This window comes from Mercenaria mercenaria, chromosome 9 (assembly GCF_021730395.1).
Source record: "Mercenaria mercenaria strain notata chromosome 9, MADL_Memer_1, whole genome shotgun sequence".
Lineage (NCBI taxonomy): Eukaryota > Metazoa > Mollusca > Bivalvia > Venerida > Veneridae > Mercenaria > Mercenaria mercenaria.
In genome coordinates, this window is record NC_069369.1 from 25,160,107 (window position 1) to 25,175,242 (window position 15,136).

Here is a 15,136-nt window from a genome sequence, read left to right on the forward strand (position 1 = left end):
TTCATCTTAATACATTCAATCTCAACCAGCGATTTACCATAAACTACCATTAGGCTAAGTTTCAATCTAATACCTTAAACCTGTCTTTAGCTTTTGAGCAGGCATAATTTAGTTTAACATCATCCACCCACATAATGAAATTCTGCCTTTCAATTATATGAGGTTCAGTAAAAAATACCAGCACTCTTCAGATAACATAGGTATCATGTTCCTAAGGCCAGAGTTTTTTTATCTTTCGTTTTACGGGAGATTTTTGAAAAATGAGCAGGGGGAGGAGGGAATAAAAATAAAAATAAAAAGCTTGAAAGTGAGCATCTCGGAAAAAAATAAAAATAAAATAGAATTTTTTAAGATTTTTTTTATTTTGATGAACTTTCGTTTCAAGTTTTGTTTACTTGTGGTTGTGTCCAGTATTTAATATTGTGATGTATTGTTATGTTTTAAGACTATAAAAGCCATTTATACAGGATGAACATTGAATAAAATTTTCATGCATGATTGTGAATAAACTGCTTCAGGCACTAACTCACACTGGCAAGTCTTTAAAATTCAGAAAGCTTGTTTTACTTAATTTAAGTGGAAGACAAAAATTATTTTATCTGTTACAACAGCCACAGTAAATTTCAGTGACAGCAAGTAGAGACTAAACACGTCTGGTATAAAGTGGCTTAGTAGTGTAGTAGTTTTGATGGTTTGGTTTGCTTGCATCTTCTGCTGTGTAACCTCTGCTTTTTATACATAATATTTACTTATTGTATCTTTCACCAATATCATCTTTAACGAGTTAACTTTACAGTTTATGCCAGCTCATAATATACTGGATTTTATCAGCAAAATAAAGTATTTAATAACTCTGAATAACAGTCACAGTGCAGAGGGCAAGATTTTTTTTTTCAGTGATGAAAAACGAAAGATAATCTAGCAAAAAGTAATCTGAAAATTTACCTCATTTAACTCTGTAATTTGCACCTTTTTATAATACACTTAGTTCAAGTACTGAAGTTGCTTCTGTAATTTGCACCTTTTTATACTACACTAACTTCAAGTACTGAAGTTGCATCACTTTTTGTCAAAATATTGTCTCCAATAAAAAGTATTCTTTATTATTCTTTATACACTTATGAATTCTATTGAAGTTACAAAAGAAATGGACCATCTGTCTGAGATTTTGCCAACACTACCAGCTGCTTTATGCCAGACAGTCCCAAGCCTGTGTAAAGTGTGAGGGGTCACCATTGAAATAAAAATGTAAAAAAATCTGCTGTTACAAACATTTATTTGTTCTGCAAACAACTAATGTTTTGAATAAAATTTAATGTCAACGCACCTTTGATATTGTATTACCTTTCTATGGCAAACTTGTAAGTTGAATCTATTGAAAACAAAATGTGAGTAAGACAATCTTTAGACAATTTAATACTTTTAATACTGTCACTTTTATGAAAGGAGTATTATGTACAATAGTATTATTTCCCGAAAAATATATATTTTGAAAAGTGTCTAAAAATATTTGGACACAATCATCGTCCATCCACCCGTGTAGAAAGAGAGAAAAAAAACGTTAAAGATTATCGGTAATTATTCAGTGATAAACTAAGTAATGTTGACCTTGTTTTCATGATCAATTTACACCCCCTCCAAGAGCTAAAAGAAGTGTGTCAGTATCTTGACATCTGAAGCGGAGATCAAAGCGGTATTTTTGCTCGAGATTGTAATGGCATTACGTCATGTTTTCGCGCCATGTGACATATCACTGTCTGATCGTACCGCATCGGTTCTTAAAATTGCTGAGAAATAGAAAACAATAAAAAATTTCTTCTTTAATTTGTTATCAAAAGCGAATGTGCTATATCCCGTATAAAAGGTAAATGTCTCGAACGATAGTTACTATAGTGGATATCCTACCTCTGTGACCTATTTGCCCTCAAGGAATTTACATTATTGTTTGACAAGAAAAACTTTTAAATTGTTGGTCAAAAAATACATGTACAAAGATTCATTTAAAACTTATTAAAAACCGCAGTGACATCACATTGCTTTATTTTAAAATCGCATTTCTATTTACGTTCACGAGGTCACGTAACCTATTCTGCCGCACTAACAGAAATCTGTTTGCCAAAAATCGTCTTACTCCATGTATTGTAATCGCAGCCGCTTTTTCATTATTTAAGATTTTTTTATTCTGTTTTTTGTACTTTCTGGTCAAAAGTCTGAATTTTAAGCCCATAGTATTCATCATTTATTTACTTTTAGAAAGAAATAAGTAACTAAGATCGCGCTGTTTGAATTTTTACAAATGATTATATGAAAATTCGACCGTTTTTATAGAATTTTGCCTACATTTCTGTCGATATCTTATTAAAATCATTATAGAATTCAAAAAGTATTATTTCTCAAGGGGTGTTGAAAACTTGAAGCGAAAATATTAAAAAATGAATGCACTACGCACGGTTTTTGTGTACGTGTCGATGTAAATTAGATGTTACGATAGGTTACACGTGCTTGTGGAATGGAAAATTACCGGCATGACGTTTTGATATCTTTACGATTCGCGGGTAAATTCCAGTCAATCCAGGTAGCGACTGAACCATCTCAAAGTTTGTTGACGTTTTGTAGATGTAATTTCTGAATTTTGGTAAAGTAACGACGTAAAAAAAACACTCGCCCGATCGGTCGAGTACACAGCGAGGTCCACTCGTCCTACTCAGACTTAACTCGCCAATGCGAGCAGGCGAGTGGAATTTTACACCCTGTTAATGCCGATAAATGTACGGCAAAACACGATATTTTGCGCGCGTTAAACTCCCTTCCTGTGAAATTACGTCCAGATGAAAATACACTAATTTTATTTTCTTTGGGGCTGTAAACAACCGACCGGTGGAAAAAATAAAATAAAACTCGGGAAAATGAATTTTAATTTTATTCCACTTTTGCAATATTTAGGACCGGCGCTCCCGTAAAACGAAAAATAAAAAAACTCTGGCCTAATTGTTTTTTATCAATGACATATTAACTGGTCAATATGTTTACCTAATATAACAAAATTATATAATATAGCAAAACCTTATAGCACTCCCAAAGGGACTCTTGTTTGTCACTGTGGCAGAGCGTATTGACAATACAGCCACTGGTCAAAAGGATTATAATAGCAATATAGAACAAAGTCATTAATCAAAACTTTATGTAACTTTCATGGGAACTCTTGAATGTCAATTTGCCAGACAGAATTTACATTATATCCACTGGTCAAAAGCTTGATCTGATCAATTTAGAAAGAAATCATTCATCAAAATTGCATGAGGTTTTCATGGGGACTCTTGTGAATTTAATGTTGCCAGACAGGATTTATAAGCATTCCTTTGTCACTTGAAAACAGAAGAACTGTTGATGAAATTTAAGAAGTACCATGGAAGGGGGACATAACTTAAGGATAATTAATGATAATAAATAGATATGATTTTATGCTGTTACATTTACAGTTCAAATGTGTCTCCTCAGATCTGACATACGCCATTTCCCATGAACTTTGTGACCCAAAAGGTGGAGCATTCCAAAGTTCACAACACTCGACTGGCTCTGACTGTGTATTATACATTAAGTCCATACACACACACACACACGCACACACACACACACACACACACACACACACACAAAAAGCATTCCATGGTGATGCTGATTATTATAGCTACAGTGCTTTGGAAGGTAAGTCTAGCAAATTGTTATAAACAATCATGAACTGCAAACAGTTACTCAAGAGCCAGATATTTCTATCTGCACCTTCAACTAGTGACAGATTATTTTTCTTGCATTAAGTACACACACGCACGCACGCACACATGCACACACACACACACACAAAAGCATTTTCATGGTGATGTTGATTATTATTATAGCTACAGTGCTTTGGAAAAAAGTAATTCTAGCAAACTGTTATAAACAATCATGAACTGCAAACAGTTACTCAAGAGCCAGATATTTCCATCTGCACCTTCAACTAGTGACAGATTATTTTTCTTGCATGCTGTATTATTTTATTTATAGATGAAATGAAGTAATTACATGGAACGCTTTTCTTTTGGACACTATTTCATTATAGTAGCGAACAAATTTACACATTTATTCATAAATTGCAGCACTTGAGTCATATTACACCACAAGAGCAAAACATGGGAAAATCCTGTCTGGCATGCAAGAAATAACTATCTTGCCCTGTAGAAACAAGTGTGGTCTTTACTCAACTTATTATATCAAACACTGTGCATAATGCTTCATTCATTCAATAAAATCTTCAGACATTAAACACATTGTCTTAATTGGCCTAATATATGTCACTGTCAATTTGTTAGTAGATACTTGTATTTCTCTTCTTTTTATGCAAGTCATGTACAATTACGATCATGTAAATACAAGTAACAATACAGTTATTCTGTGGCGCATTCTTAATGTCACTGTTCCAAACATAACAGCATATTTAATGTCTCTGCTCCCAATTAAACAGCACATTTAATGTCACTGCTCCCAATTAAACAGCACATTTAATGTCTCTGCTCCCAATTTACAAGCACATTTAATGTCTCTGCTCCCAATTAAACTGCACATTTAATGTCTCTGCTCCCAATTAAACAGCACATTTAATGTCTCTGCTCCCAATTAAACAGCACATTTAATGTCTCTGCTCCCAAATTAACAGCACATTTAATGTCTCTGCTCCCAATTTAACAGCACATTTAATGTCACTGCTCATGGCACAACAGTAAATTAGTGCCATTGCTCCCAACATTACTTTAATGTCAACACTCAAGACATTAAAGTATATCCAATGTCATCACACCCATCACTTCAGAAAAGCCATATAATAAGCAGGTAAGTTTGCTGTTCAAAAGAACCTGAACAGTCCTTAGTAGGTGACTGACCACTTGAACCTCTCCACTACACTGGGGGTTTAATAAAACGGCAGTTAGACATTCTTAGAGTATCTGGAGACCCAGATGCCAATCAACTGCTGGCAATCAGCTGTTAAAGTCATCAGTACCCAATTGAAAGAACTTATCAAAACGGTTGTAGCCGGAATAAATGGAGGTAATTATAGTAATCAACAAGATTTCACGCCAAGTAATGACCATAGATATGTTCTGCTAAAGATGGCTTCTGAGGAAAACTACTTCTGTTTAATTCCGCATTGCAATTTTCCATTATTTTCACTTATGCTATGTTATGTCTATGCTGCAGAACAGACATCATTCTAATAAACAAGTAGAGGCAGCACATTTACACACCTGTATAAACAGCTTCCTCCTTGCACCAGATTTACTACCTTCCCCAACGCAAATTTCTGTTTTTTTTGTTGTTGTTTATTTTAATAATGTTACAATACCAGAATAATTTTAGTAAAACAATGAACCAAAATGGGCCTTAGCGTTCACCCAAAGAGGACCTTGACCATCTGACCTTGCTTCTAACTAGGTCTGGTGAAAATCCTTAAAGCAGTTCATAAAACTAGTGTCATAGTTTCTGACTTTTGGTGTATTACTTTTGAACTTGATTTAGATTGTCATTCTGACAGATTTATGATGATCAAGTTGAAAAAGTTGCCTCGAAAGTGTTAACACATTTTTCTCTATGACTTGACCTAATGACCTAGTTTTTTCCCATGGCTCCAGTTACAACATTCCAACCAAGTCTTATGAAGATCAGGTAAAAAATGTGTCATTTTGAGTGTGAACAGTATCTTTTTATGATTTGACCCAGTGACCTTCTATTTGACCTAGATATTCCAGTTTCGAACCTAATCTAGATTTGAAAGAGACAAAGATTCTGGCAAAGTTTTATGAAGATCAAGTAGAAAATGTAGTCTCTAGAGTGTAAACAAGGTTTTTCTAGGATCTGACCTAGTGACCTACTCAGGTAATACAGTTTTAAACCTGAGCTATATTTCACAAGGATAAACATTCTGATAATTTTGCTACGAGGATCAAATGGAAATTGTGGTCTCTAGAGTGTTAACAAGGTTTTTCTATGATTTAACCCAGTGACCTAGTTTTTGACCTAAGGTAAACCAATTTTGAAGTAAATCTAGATTTAACAGAGACAAACATTCTGACAAAGTCTTATGAAGATCAAGTCTAAAATGTTGTCTCTGGAGTGTTAACAAGCTTTCTCTATGATTTGACATAGTGACCTAGTTTAAGATGCAAGATAACCCAGTTTTAAATTCAACCTTTATTTCCTACAGACAAACATTCTGACAAAGTTTTATGAAGACTAAGATGAAAATGTGGTCTCTACAATGTTAACAAGGTGTTTCTATGATTTGACCTACTGACCTAGTTAAAGATCTCGGGTAACACAGTTTTGAACTTGACCTTTTTTCATAGGGACAAACATTCTGACATTTTTTTTATAAAGATTAAATGGAAAATGTGGCCTCTACAGCCTTAACAAGGTTTCTCTATGATTTGACCTAATGACCTAGTTTTTGACCTAGGGTAAACCAGTTGAACTTTAACTAGAATTCATAAGACATTCTGAAAAAGTTTTATGAAGATCAAGACAAAAATGTTGCCTCTAAAGTGTTATCACAGTGTTTCTTTGATTTGACCTAGTGACCTAGTTGCAACCCCGGGTAATCCAATTTCAAATCTGTTCTATATTTCATGGAGAAAAACATTCTGACAAAGATTAATGATAATCAAGTAGCAAATGTGGCCTCTAGAGTGTCAACAAAGTTTTTCTATGATTTAAACTGTGACCTAATTTAAGACCTCATGTAACCATGTTTCAAACTTGACCTAAATTTCAAAAAGACAAACTTCTCACAAAATGTTATGAAGATAAGGTAGAAAATGTGGCCTCTACAGTGCTAACAAGGTTTCCCTATCAAATGACCTAGTGACCTGGTTTGAAACCCAAGATAACCCAGTAATATACTTATTTGAGATTTTATTGGGGTAACATTCTGACCAAGTTTTGTTAAGATCTGGCCAAAATTGTGACCTCTAGAGTGTCAACAGTCAAACTGTTGACGATGCAAGACACTGGACATATTAAGGTGATCACAATAGCTCACCCTTGAGCTTAAAAAATAAAATCAGCCCAATTTATACCTGATCACAGTCTCTACTGTACCAATAAAGGGAATTAACACTGTGTTGGAGTTTGCGCAGATCCCATGATTAAATCACTGTGTATCTGGACCCTGAACAGTTGTAAATCAAAGGAAAAACAATGTGATGTCATTGATTTTTTAATAAATGAACACTGTTATAACATAAGAGAACGTTGGAACAATTTGATAAAAAATTTTTATACCTTCCCCAGAAGCATCAAATGGTACACCACGTGTAGACTGGTTACCCCCCATAATCTGAGCACATCCTAATGTGCACCCCAGTCTGCCAGATATCCAGTCTCGCAATCTCAAAGTGAGGCTCTACATTAGGTGCCAGAGAACCAGTCTCAGAATTTCAAAATGAGGCTGCTGCTTTCTTCTGGTTCCTGCAAATAACACATAAAAATTCATTATAATTTCAAATCATGGGGACAGTTTTTTCTAATAGACAATATTAATGTAAAATTACAAGTCATGGACTCTATCTTCATAATATTAGCTAATAATTATCAGTAACAATACACTTCTTTTCTGCTGTCAAATGAACAAATGATGTTCTTTTTCAGGAACTTTACTTCTTACTGAGTTCATCATGACTTGATATTCAGTATCATCCTCTTTTGCCAGGAAAGTGACTTAAAAAATTCTTGCTCTGACCTTTCCAAGGACTGTCCAAAACTAGAGATGGACAACATCACTCCATTTGACAGCTGTATCCACTGCTTCTGTATTTTATAGCGGAAAAGGGGTTAAGTTAATCATTATGGAAACAAAAGTTTTTGTTTTGCACATCCAGCCATCACCATCAATTGATAAAACAGTAATTTCAAAGCTTCTGTCAGTACAGTCAGGAAGATAATTAAGCAAGATGGCCAAGATGGCCCTAGGTCGCTCACCTGAGAAACACCGTAACAGTGTAAACATTTTTGACCTAGTGATTTCATGGAAACAAATATTCTGACCAATTTTCAGTAAGATTTGACCAAAAATGTGGTCTCCTAAGTGTAAACAAGCATTTTCTTCAATTTGACCTAGTGACCTAGCTTTTGAGCCAAGATGACCTACATTTGAACTTGCCCTATATTTAATCAAGGCAATCATTCTGACTTTATTTCATGAACCTCAACTGAAAAATACAGCCTCTATCACATACAAAACATGTTTCTTTGATTTGTCCTAGCGACCTAGGTTTTGACCCCAGATGACCCATATTCAAACTTGACCTTAATTTCATCAATGCTATCATTCTGACCGATTTCATGAAAATCAATTGAAAAATAATGTCTCTATTGCTTACACAAGGTTTTTCTTTGATTTGACCTACTGACCTAGTTTTTGACCACAGATGACCCATATTGTAACTTGACCTAGATTTGATCAAGGCAATCATTCTGACTAAATTTTATGAATATCCAGTGTAAAATGCAGCCCCTATTGCGTACACAAGGTTTTTCTTTAATTTGACCGGGTGACCTACTTTTTGACCCCAGATGACCCATATTCAAACTCAACCTAGATTTCATCAAGACAAACATTCTGATCAAATTTCATGAAGATCCAGAATAAAATGCAGCCCCTATTGCATACACAAGGTTTTTCCTTGATTTGACCTAGTGACCTAGCTTTTGACCCCAGATGACCCATATTCGAACTTGGCCTAGATTTTATCAAGGCAATCAAACTGACCAAAATTCATGAAGATCAATTGAACAAGAGCTCGTCGAACACGAAATGGCCCCCCCTTGATGCATTCAGTAATTGCACAAGGAACAGAAATAATTTGCTCACTGTAAACAAAAGTTCTACTGTTCTGGTTCAGTGGGACATTGACCTTTGACGTATTGACCTCAAAATCAACAGGGGTCATCTGCTGATCATGATCAACCTCCCTATTAAGTTTAGTGATCCTAGGCCCAAGTGTTCTCAAGGTATCGTCCGGAAAGGGTTTAACTGTTCCAGGTCAGTGTGACTTTGACTTTGAGCCTACTGACCTCAAAATCTATAGGGGTCATCTAAAGGTCATGATCAACCTCCTTATCAAGTTTCATGATCCTTGGCCCAAGCATTCTCAAGTTATTGTCTGGAAATGTTCCAGGTCACTGTAACCTTGACCTTTGACCTACTGACCTTAAAATCAGTAGGGGTCATCTGCTGCTCATGATGAACCTCTCTATCATCTTTCATGACCCTTGGCCCAAGCGTTCTCAAGTTATTGTCCAGAAACCGTTTAACTGTTCCTGGCCAATCTGACCTTGAACTTTGACCAAATGACCTCAAAATCGGGGTTATCGGGGTTATCTGCTGGTCATGATCAATCTCCCTATCAATTTTCCTGATCCTAGGCCCAAGCGTTCTTGAGTTATCCCCCGGAAACCATTTCACTGTTCCTGGTCACTGTGACCTTGGCCTTTGACCTACTGACCTCAAAATCAATACTGGTCATCTGCTGGTCATGACCAACCTCCCTATCAACTTTCACGACCCTAGGTCCAAGCAATCTTTAGTTATCATCCAGAAACCGTTTAACTGTTCCGGGTCACTTTGACCTTGAACTTTGACATACTGACCTCAAAATCGATAGGGGTCATCTGCTGGTCATGATCAACCTCCGTATCAATTTTCATGATCCTAGGCCCAAGCGTTGAGTTATCATCCGGAAACCGTTTAAATGGTCAGGGTCACTGTGACCTTGACCTTTGACATACAGATCTCAAAATCAATAGGGTCATCTGCAGGTGATGATCAACCTTCCTATCAACTTTCATGATCCTAGGCCAAAGCGTTCTTGAGTTATCATCCGGAACGGATTGGTCTACATACAGACCGACTGACAGACAGACCGACCAACCGTTATTGTTTGCAAAACAATATACCCCTCCTTCTTTGAAGGGGGGCATAAAAATACAACCTCTATCGCATACACAAGGTTTTTTTTTGATTTGACCTAGTTTTAGACCCCAGATGATCCATATTCGAACTTGGCCTAGATTTCACCAAGGTAATCAATCTGACAAAATTTCATGAAGATCAGTTGAAAAATACAGCCTCTATTGCATACACAAGGTTTTTCTTTGATTTGACCTAGTGACCTAGTTTTTGACCCCAGATGATCCATTTTCGAACTTGGCCTAGATTTCATCAAGGTAATCATTCTGACCAAAATTCAAGAAGATTAATTGAAAAATACAGCCTCTATCGCATACACAAAGTATTTCTTTGATTTGACCTAGTGACCTAGTTTTTGAACCCAGATAAACCATTTTCGAACTTAGCCTAGATTTCATCAAGGTAACCATTCTGACAAAATTTCATAAGATCAGTTGTAAAATACAGCCTCTATTGCATACACAAGGTAAATGTTGACAGACGACAGACAGACGCCGGACATCGGGTGATCGCAATAACTCAAAATTATCTTACTAAACAGATTTATGGTTCTCTTGCAATGTGGTCTGCACTTCCTTCCACTTATTGTCAGCTACCATTACACTAAGTTTCATTTCATTGTCTTCAGCAAAAAATCATAGTCCTGACACAATAGGCAAACAAAATGGTTTGGTTTTTGGGTTGAACCTCACACCGACACAATTATAGGTCATATGGCGACTTTCCAGCTTTGATGGTGGAGGAAGACCCCAGGTGCCCCTCCGTGCATTATTTCATCACGGGCAGGCACCTAGGTAGAACCATCGACTTTCCGTCAGCCAGCTGGATGGCTTACTTACATGAAGAAATCAGTGCCCCAAGTGAGGCTCGAACCCATATCGGTTAAGGGCAGCGATTTGAAGTCTGGGTCCAATGACTTGAAGTCTGCAAAAGTATGAAATGGGGAAATAATTCAAAACGTATTCATATTAGTGGTACCTCTCATTGCTAATCCATTGTCTAATGTCCCTAGATCAATTTCTTTTTGAGATATTTGCAAGACAGTCTTTTTAGTCCTTTAGCATATTTTTGACTAAACCAAGGGTCATAACTTTGGTCTTGCTGAAATAAATCCCATCTGATACCCCTGGTGCTCAAATGCATGTGCTGAATAACAATTTTATGATGCATGATGATTCAAGGTCAAAAACATTTTGAGACGGACAGATGAATGGACAGAAGTTTGGGTAGGGGTATAAATATTGGGAGAATAACAATACAAGGAAATCAAGAAGTTCATCGACTAAAAAAAAACCTTTGTGGGATTTTTTTAACAATATGTGTTTTTAAAGCGTTCTCACCCAACAAAAGGGCCAGTATGAGGGATTCCTTTGTATCAGTACTGTATATAAACATGCCTTTTAAAGGACAAGTGTCTTTTGTAAAAGCTGGGTTTTTTTGTACCAGAATTTTGTATTGATCTGTCTTTCACTTTATCTGTCCCTAGACAGTGCTAGTTGACTGATCCCCTTTTAGAAAGAGGTAGAAAATGCCTTCGGCGGGAATTTGCTTTAAAGAGAGGTACATGATCCAAGTCTTGTTAACTCGATTTTTAAACCACAATGCCCCTGAAGTTTTTTAAACTGAGTTTTACAAAACCCACAATGCCTAAAGTCTTGTTAATGAGATTTTACAAAACCACAATGCCCCAAAGTGTTGTTAGTTAAAACGGATTTTTAAAAAACAAAATTTTCCCCTGAATTTTGTTAAGGGTTTTTACAATCGCATTCCTGAGGTTTTTAATAGTTTTACAACAAAATTTTCCGGGGTGTTTTTCCTTAACTAGTTTTTACAAAATCACAATGCTTCGAGGTGTTGTTAATTAATTTTTTACTAAATCAAAATTTTGCCCCTGGGGTGTTGTACCGTTAATTTTAATTTTACTAATTCAAAAAGTTTTGAGGGTTTTTAAATGAGATTTTACTAAATCAAAATGCCCCTGAGGGGTTGTTTAAATGGTTTTTTATAAATCGCTGCCCTGAGGTGTTGTTACCGTTAAACTGAATTTTACTAATACAATGTTCTGAGGTGTTGTTAAATGAATTTTACTAAATCAAATGCTTTTTTTTTGTTCCGTTAACTGAGATTTTACAAAATTCACAAGCTCCTGAAGTTTGTTAACTGAGTTTTACTAAACGCAATGCCCCTGAAGTGTTTTTAAACTGAGATTTTACAAAATGCAATGCTCTGAGGTGTTGTTAATGAGTTTTCTAAATCATATGCCCCGGGGTGTTTTAACTGAGTTTTTTCTAAATAAAATGATTTGAGGTTTTTGTTAACTGAGATTTAAAAATCACAAGATTTGAGGTGTTGTTAACTGGATTTTCTAAATCAAAATGCTTCTGAGGTTTTGTTAAATGAGTTTTTTCAAAATCACATGTTTGGGGTGTTTTTAAAATGAGATTTTACTAAATACAATGCCCCTGGGTGTTGTTAATGGTTTTTATAAATCACAAGATTCTGAGGTTTTTGTTAATGAGTTTTTTACTAAATCGAAATGATTCTGAGGGTGTTGTTAAATGGTTTTACTAAACAAAATGATTTGAGGGTTTTTTAAAGAGTTTTTTACTAAATCAAAAAATGTTTTGAGGTGTTTTAAAATGAGATTTTACTAATGCAATGCTTCTGAGGTGTTGTTAACTGAGTTTTAAAAATGCAATGATTCTGAGGTTTTGTTAAATGGTTTTTACTAAACACAATTCCTGAGGTGTTTTTAAAATGGATTTTACAAAAATCACAATGTTCTGGTGTTGTTACCTTAAAATGAGATTTTACAAATCACAATGCTTTGATGTTGAAAACTGAGATTTTACTAAACACAAGCTTTGAAGGTTGTTAACTGAGTTTTTAAAAATCACAATGCCTGAATTTTGTTAACGGGGATTTTACTAAATCAAATGTTCTGAGGTGTTGTTCCCTTTAAATGGATTTTATAAATCCAATGCTTCTGGGTTTTGTTAAAGAGATTTTATAAATCACAATGCTCCTGAGGTTTTGTTACTTTAAACTGAGTTTTACTAAACGCATGTTTGAGGGTTGTTAAATGAGATTTTATAAATCACAATGCCCTGAGGTGTTGTTCCCTTTTAATGATTTTTTACTAAACACAAGTTTGAGGTGTTGTTAACGGAGATTTTACTAAATCAAAATGCTTCTGAGGTTTTTTTAAAATGGATTTTACAAAATCAAATGCCCCTAGGTGTTTTATTTAACTGAGATTTTACTAAATCGCAATGTTCGAGGTGTTTTTAATGAGATTTTAAATCAAAATTTGTTCTAGGTGTTGTTACGTTAACTGGATTTTATAAATCCAATGCTTCTGAGGGTTGTTAACTAAATTTTACTAAATCACAATGTTCTAAAGTGTTGAAACTGGTTTTATAAATCAAATGCTCCTGAGGTGTTGTTACGTTAACTGAGATTTTATAAATCACAATGTTTCTGAGGTTTTGTTAACTGAGTTTTACTAAAATCAAAAATGTCTGAGGTGTTTTTAACTGAGTTTTACTAAACCAATGCCCCTGAAGTGTTGTAACGAGATTTTTTAAAAATCACAATGCTTCGAGGGTTTTTAAAGAGTTTTTACTAAATCACAAGCTTCTGAGGTGTTGTTAAATGAGATTTTACTAAATCACATGCTCCTGAGGTGTTGTTCCTTTTTCTGAGATTTTATAAACACAATGTTCTGGGTGTTTTTAAAGAGATTTACTAAAACAATGCTCCTGGGGGTGTTTTTTACCGTTAACTGAGATTTTACAAAAATCGAAATGCTTTGAGTGTTTTTAAAATGATTTTTTTTAAAAATCACATGTCCTGAGGTGTTGTTCCCGTTAACTGAGTTTTTACAAAATCGCAATGTTCTGGGGTGTTTTTAATGGTTTTACTAATCACAATGCTTTGAAGTTTTGTTAACTAGTTTTTACAAAATCTAATGTCCTGAGGTGTTGTTCCCGTTAATGAGATTTTTCAAATCACAATCTTCTGAGGTGTTGTTAAAATGGATTTTACAAAATCACAATGCTCTGAGATTGTTCCCGTTAATGGATTTTCTAAATCGCAAGCTTTGAGGTGTTGTTAACTGGTTTTACAAATCACAATGTCCTGAGGGTTGTTTCCGTTAACTGAGATTTTACTAAATCGAAATGCTTTGAGGTGTTGTTAATGAGATTTTATCCCCCCCCCAATGCTTTGAGGTTTTTGTTATGAGTTTTTACTAATCAATGCCCCTGAGGGGGTTGTTACTTTAAACGGGTTTTTTCAAAAATCGCTGTTCGAGGTGTTTTTTACGAGTTTACTTTTTGCAAGCTCCTGGGTTTTGTTAACTGGATTTTACAAAATCACAATGCCCCTCAAGTGTTTTTAAAATTTTACTTCATCACAATACTTGTGTAGTGTTTTTAAAACCGAGAATTTACTTAAAAAAAATGCTTTTGAGGTTGAAAAATGAGTTTTATTTAAATCCAAAATGTCCTGAAGTGTTGTTAAATTTTATTCATCCATACTGTGTGTGTTGTTAAACCGGGTTTTATTAATCATAATGCTCTTAAAAGTGTTGTTAACGAGTTTTTATTTAATCACAATGCTCCTGAGATGTTGTTACCATTAATGAGATTTTACTAAATCGCAATGCTTTGGGTGTTTTTAAAATGAGATTTTATAAAACAATGCTCCTGAGGTGTTGTTTCCGTTAAACTGAGTTTTTACTAAATCGAAGCTTCTGAGGTGTTGTTACTGGATTTTACTAAACACAATGCTTCTAAAGTGTTTTTAACTGAGTTTTTATTTAAATCCATGCCCCTGAGGTGTTGTTACCGTAACTGAGTTTTTACAAAATCCCATGCTTTGAGGGTTGTTTATGGATTTTACAAAAACGAATGCCCCTGGGGTTTTGTTAACTGAGATTTTACTTAATCAAAATGCTCCTAAAGTGTTGTTAATTTTATTATCAAATCTTGTGTAGTGTTGTTAACGAGAATTTATTTAAAAAAATAAGCTTTTAAAGTGTTTTTAAACGAGATTTTATTTCCAATGCCTGAAGTGTTTTTTTAAATTTTACTTTAAAAAATACCTTGTAGTTTTGTTAACGGGATTTTACTTATT

General features: G+C 34.8%; 1 protein-coding gene across 3 annotated transcripts in view; it reads right to left on the minus strand.

Annotated features, from left to right (window-relative positions):
- Positions 1 to 15,136, minus strand: part of LOC123546742 (serine/threonine-protein kinase 32A-like) — a 130,527-nt gene that overhangs the window by 67,978 nt on the left and 47,413 nt on the right. For 2 of the 3 annotated variants that reach the window (XM_045333255.2, XM_045333258.2), the window contains one exon: positions 7,312 to 7,497. In XM_045333255.2, coding sequence (XP_045189190.1) covers positions 7,312 to 7,363 — 52 coding nt within the window. In that variant the 5' untranslated portion in view covers positions 7,364 to 7,497. Of the gene's footprint in view, positions 1 to 7,311; positions 7,498 to 7,768; positions 7,837 to 15,136 lie in introns of all 3 variants that reach the window. The other variant, XM_045333259.2, reaches the window with a different exon arrangement.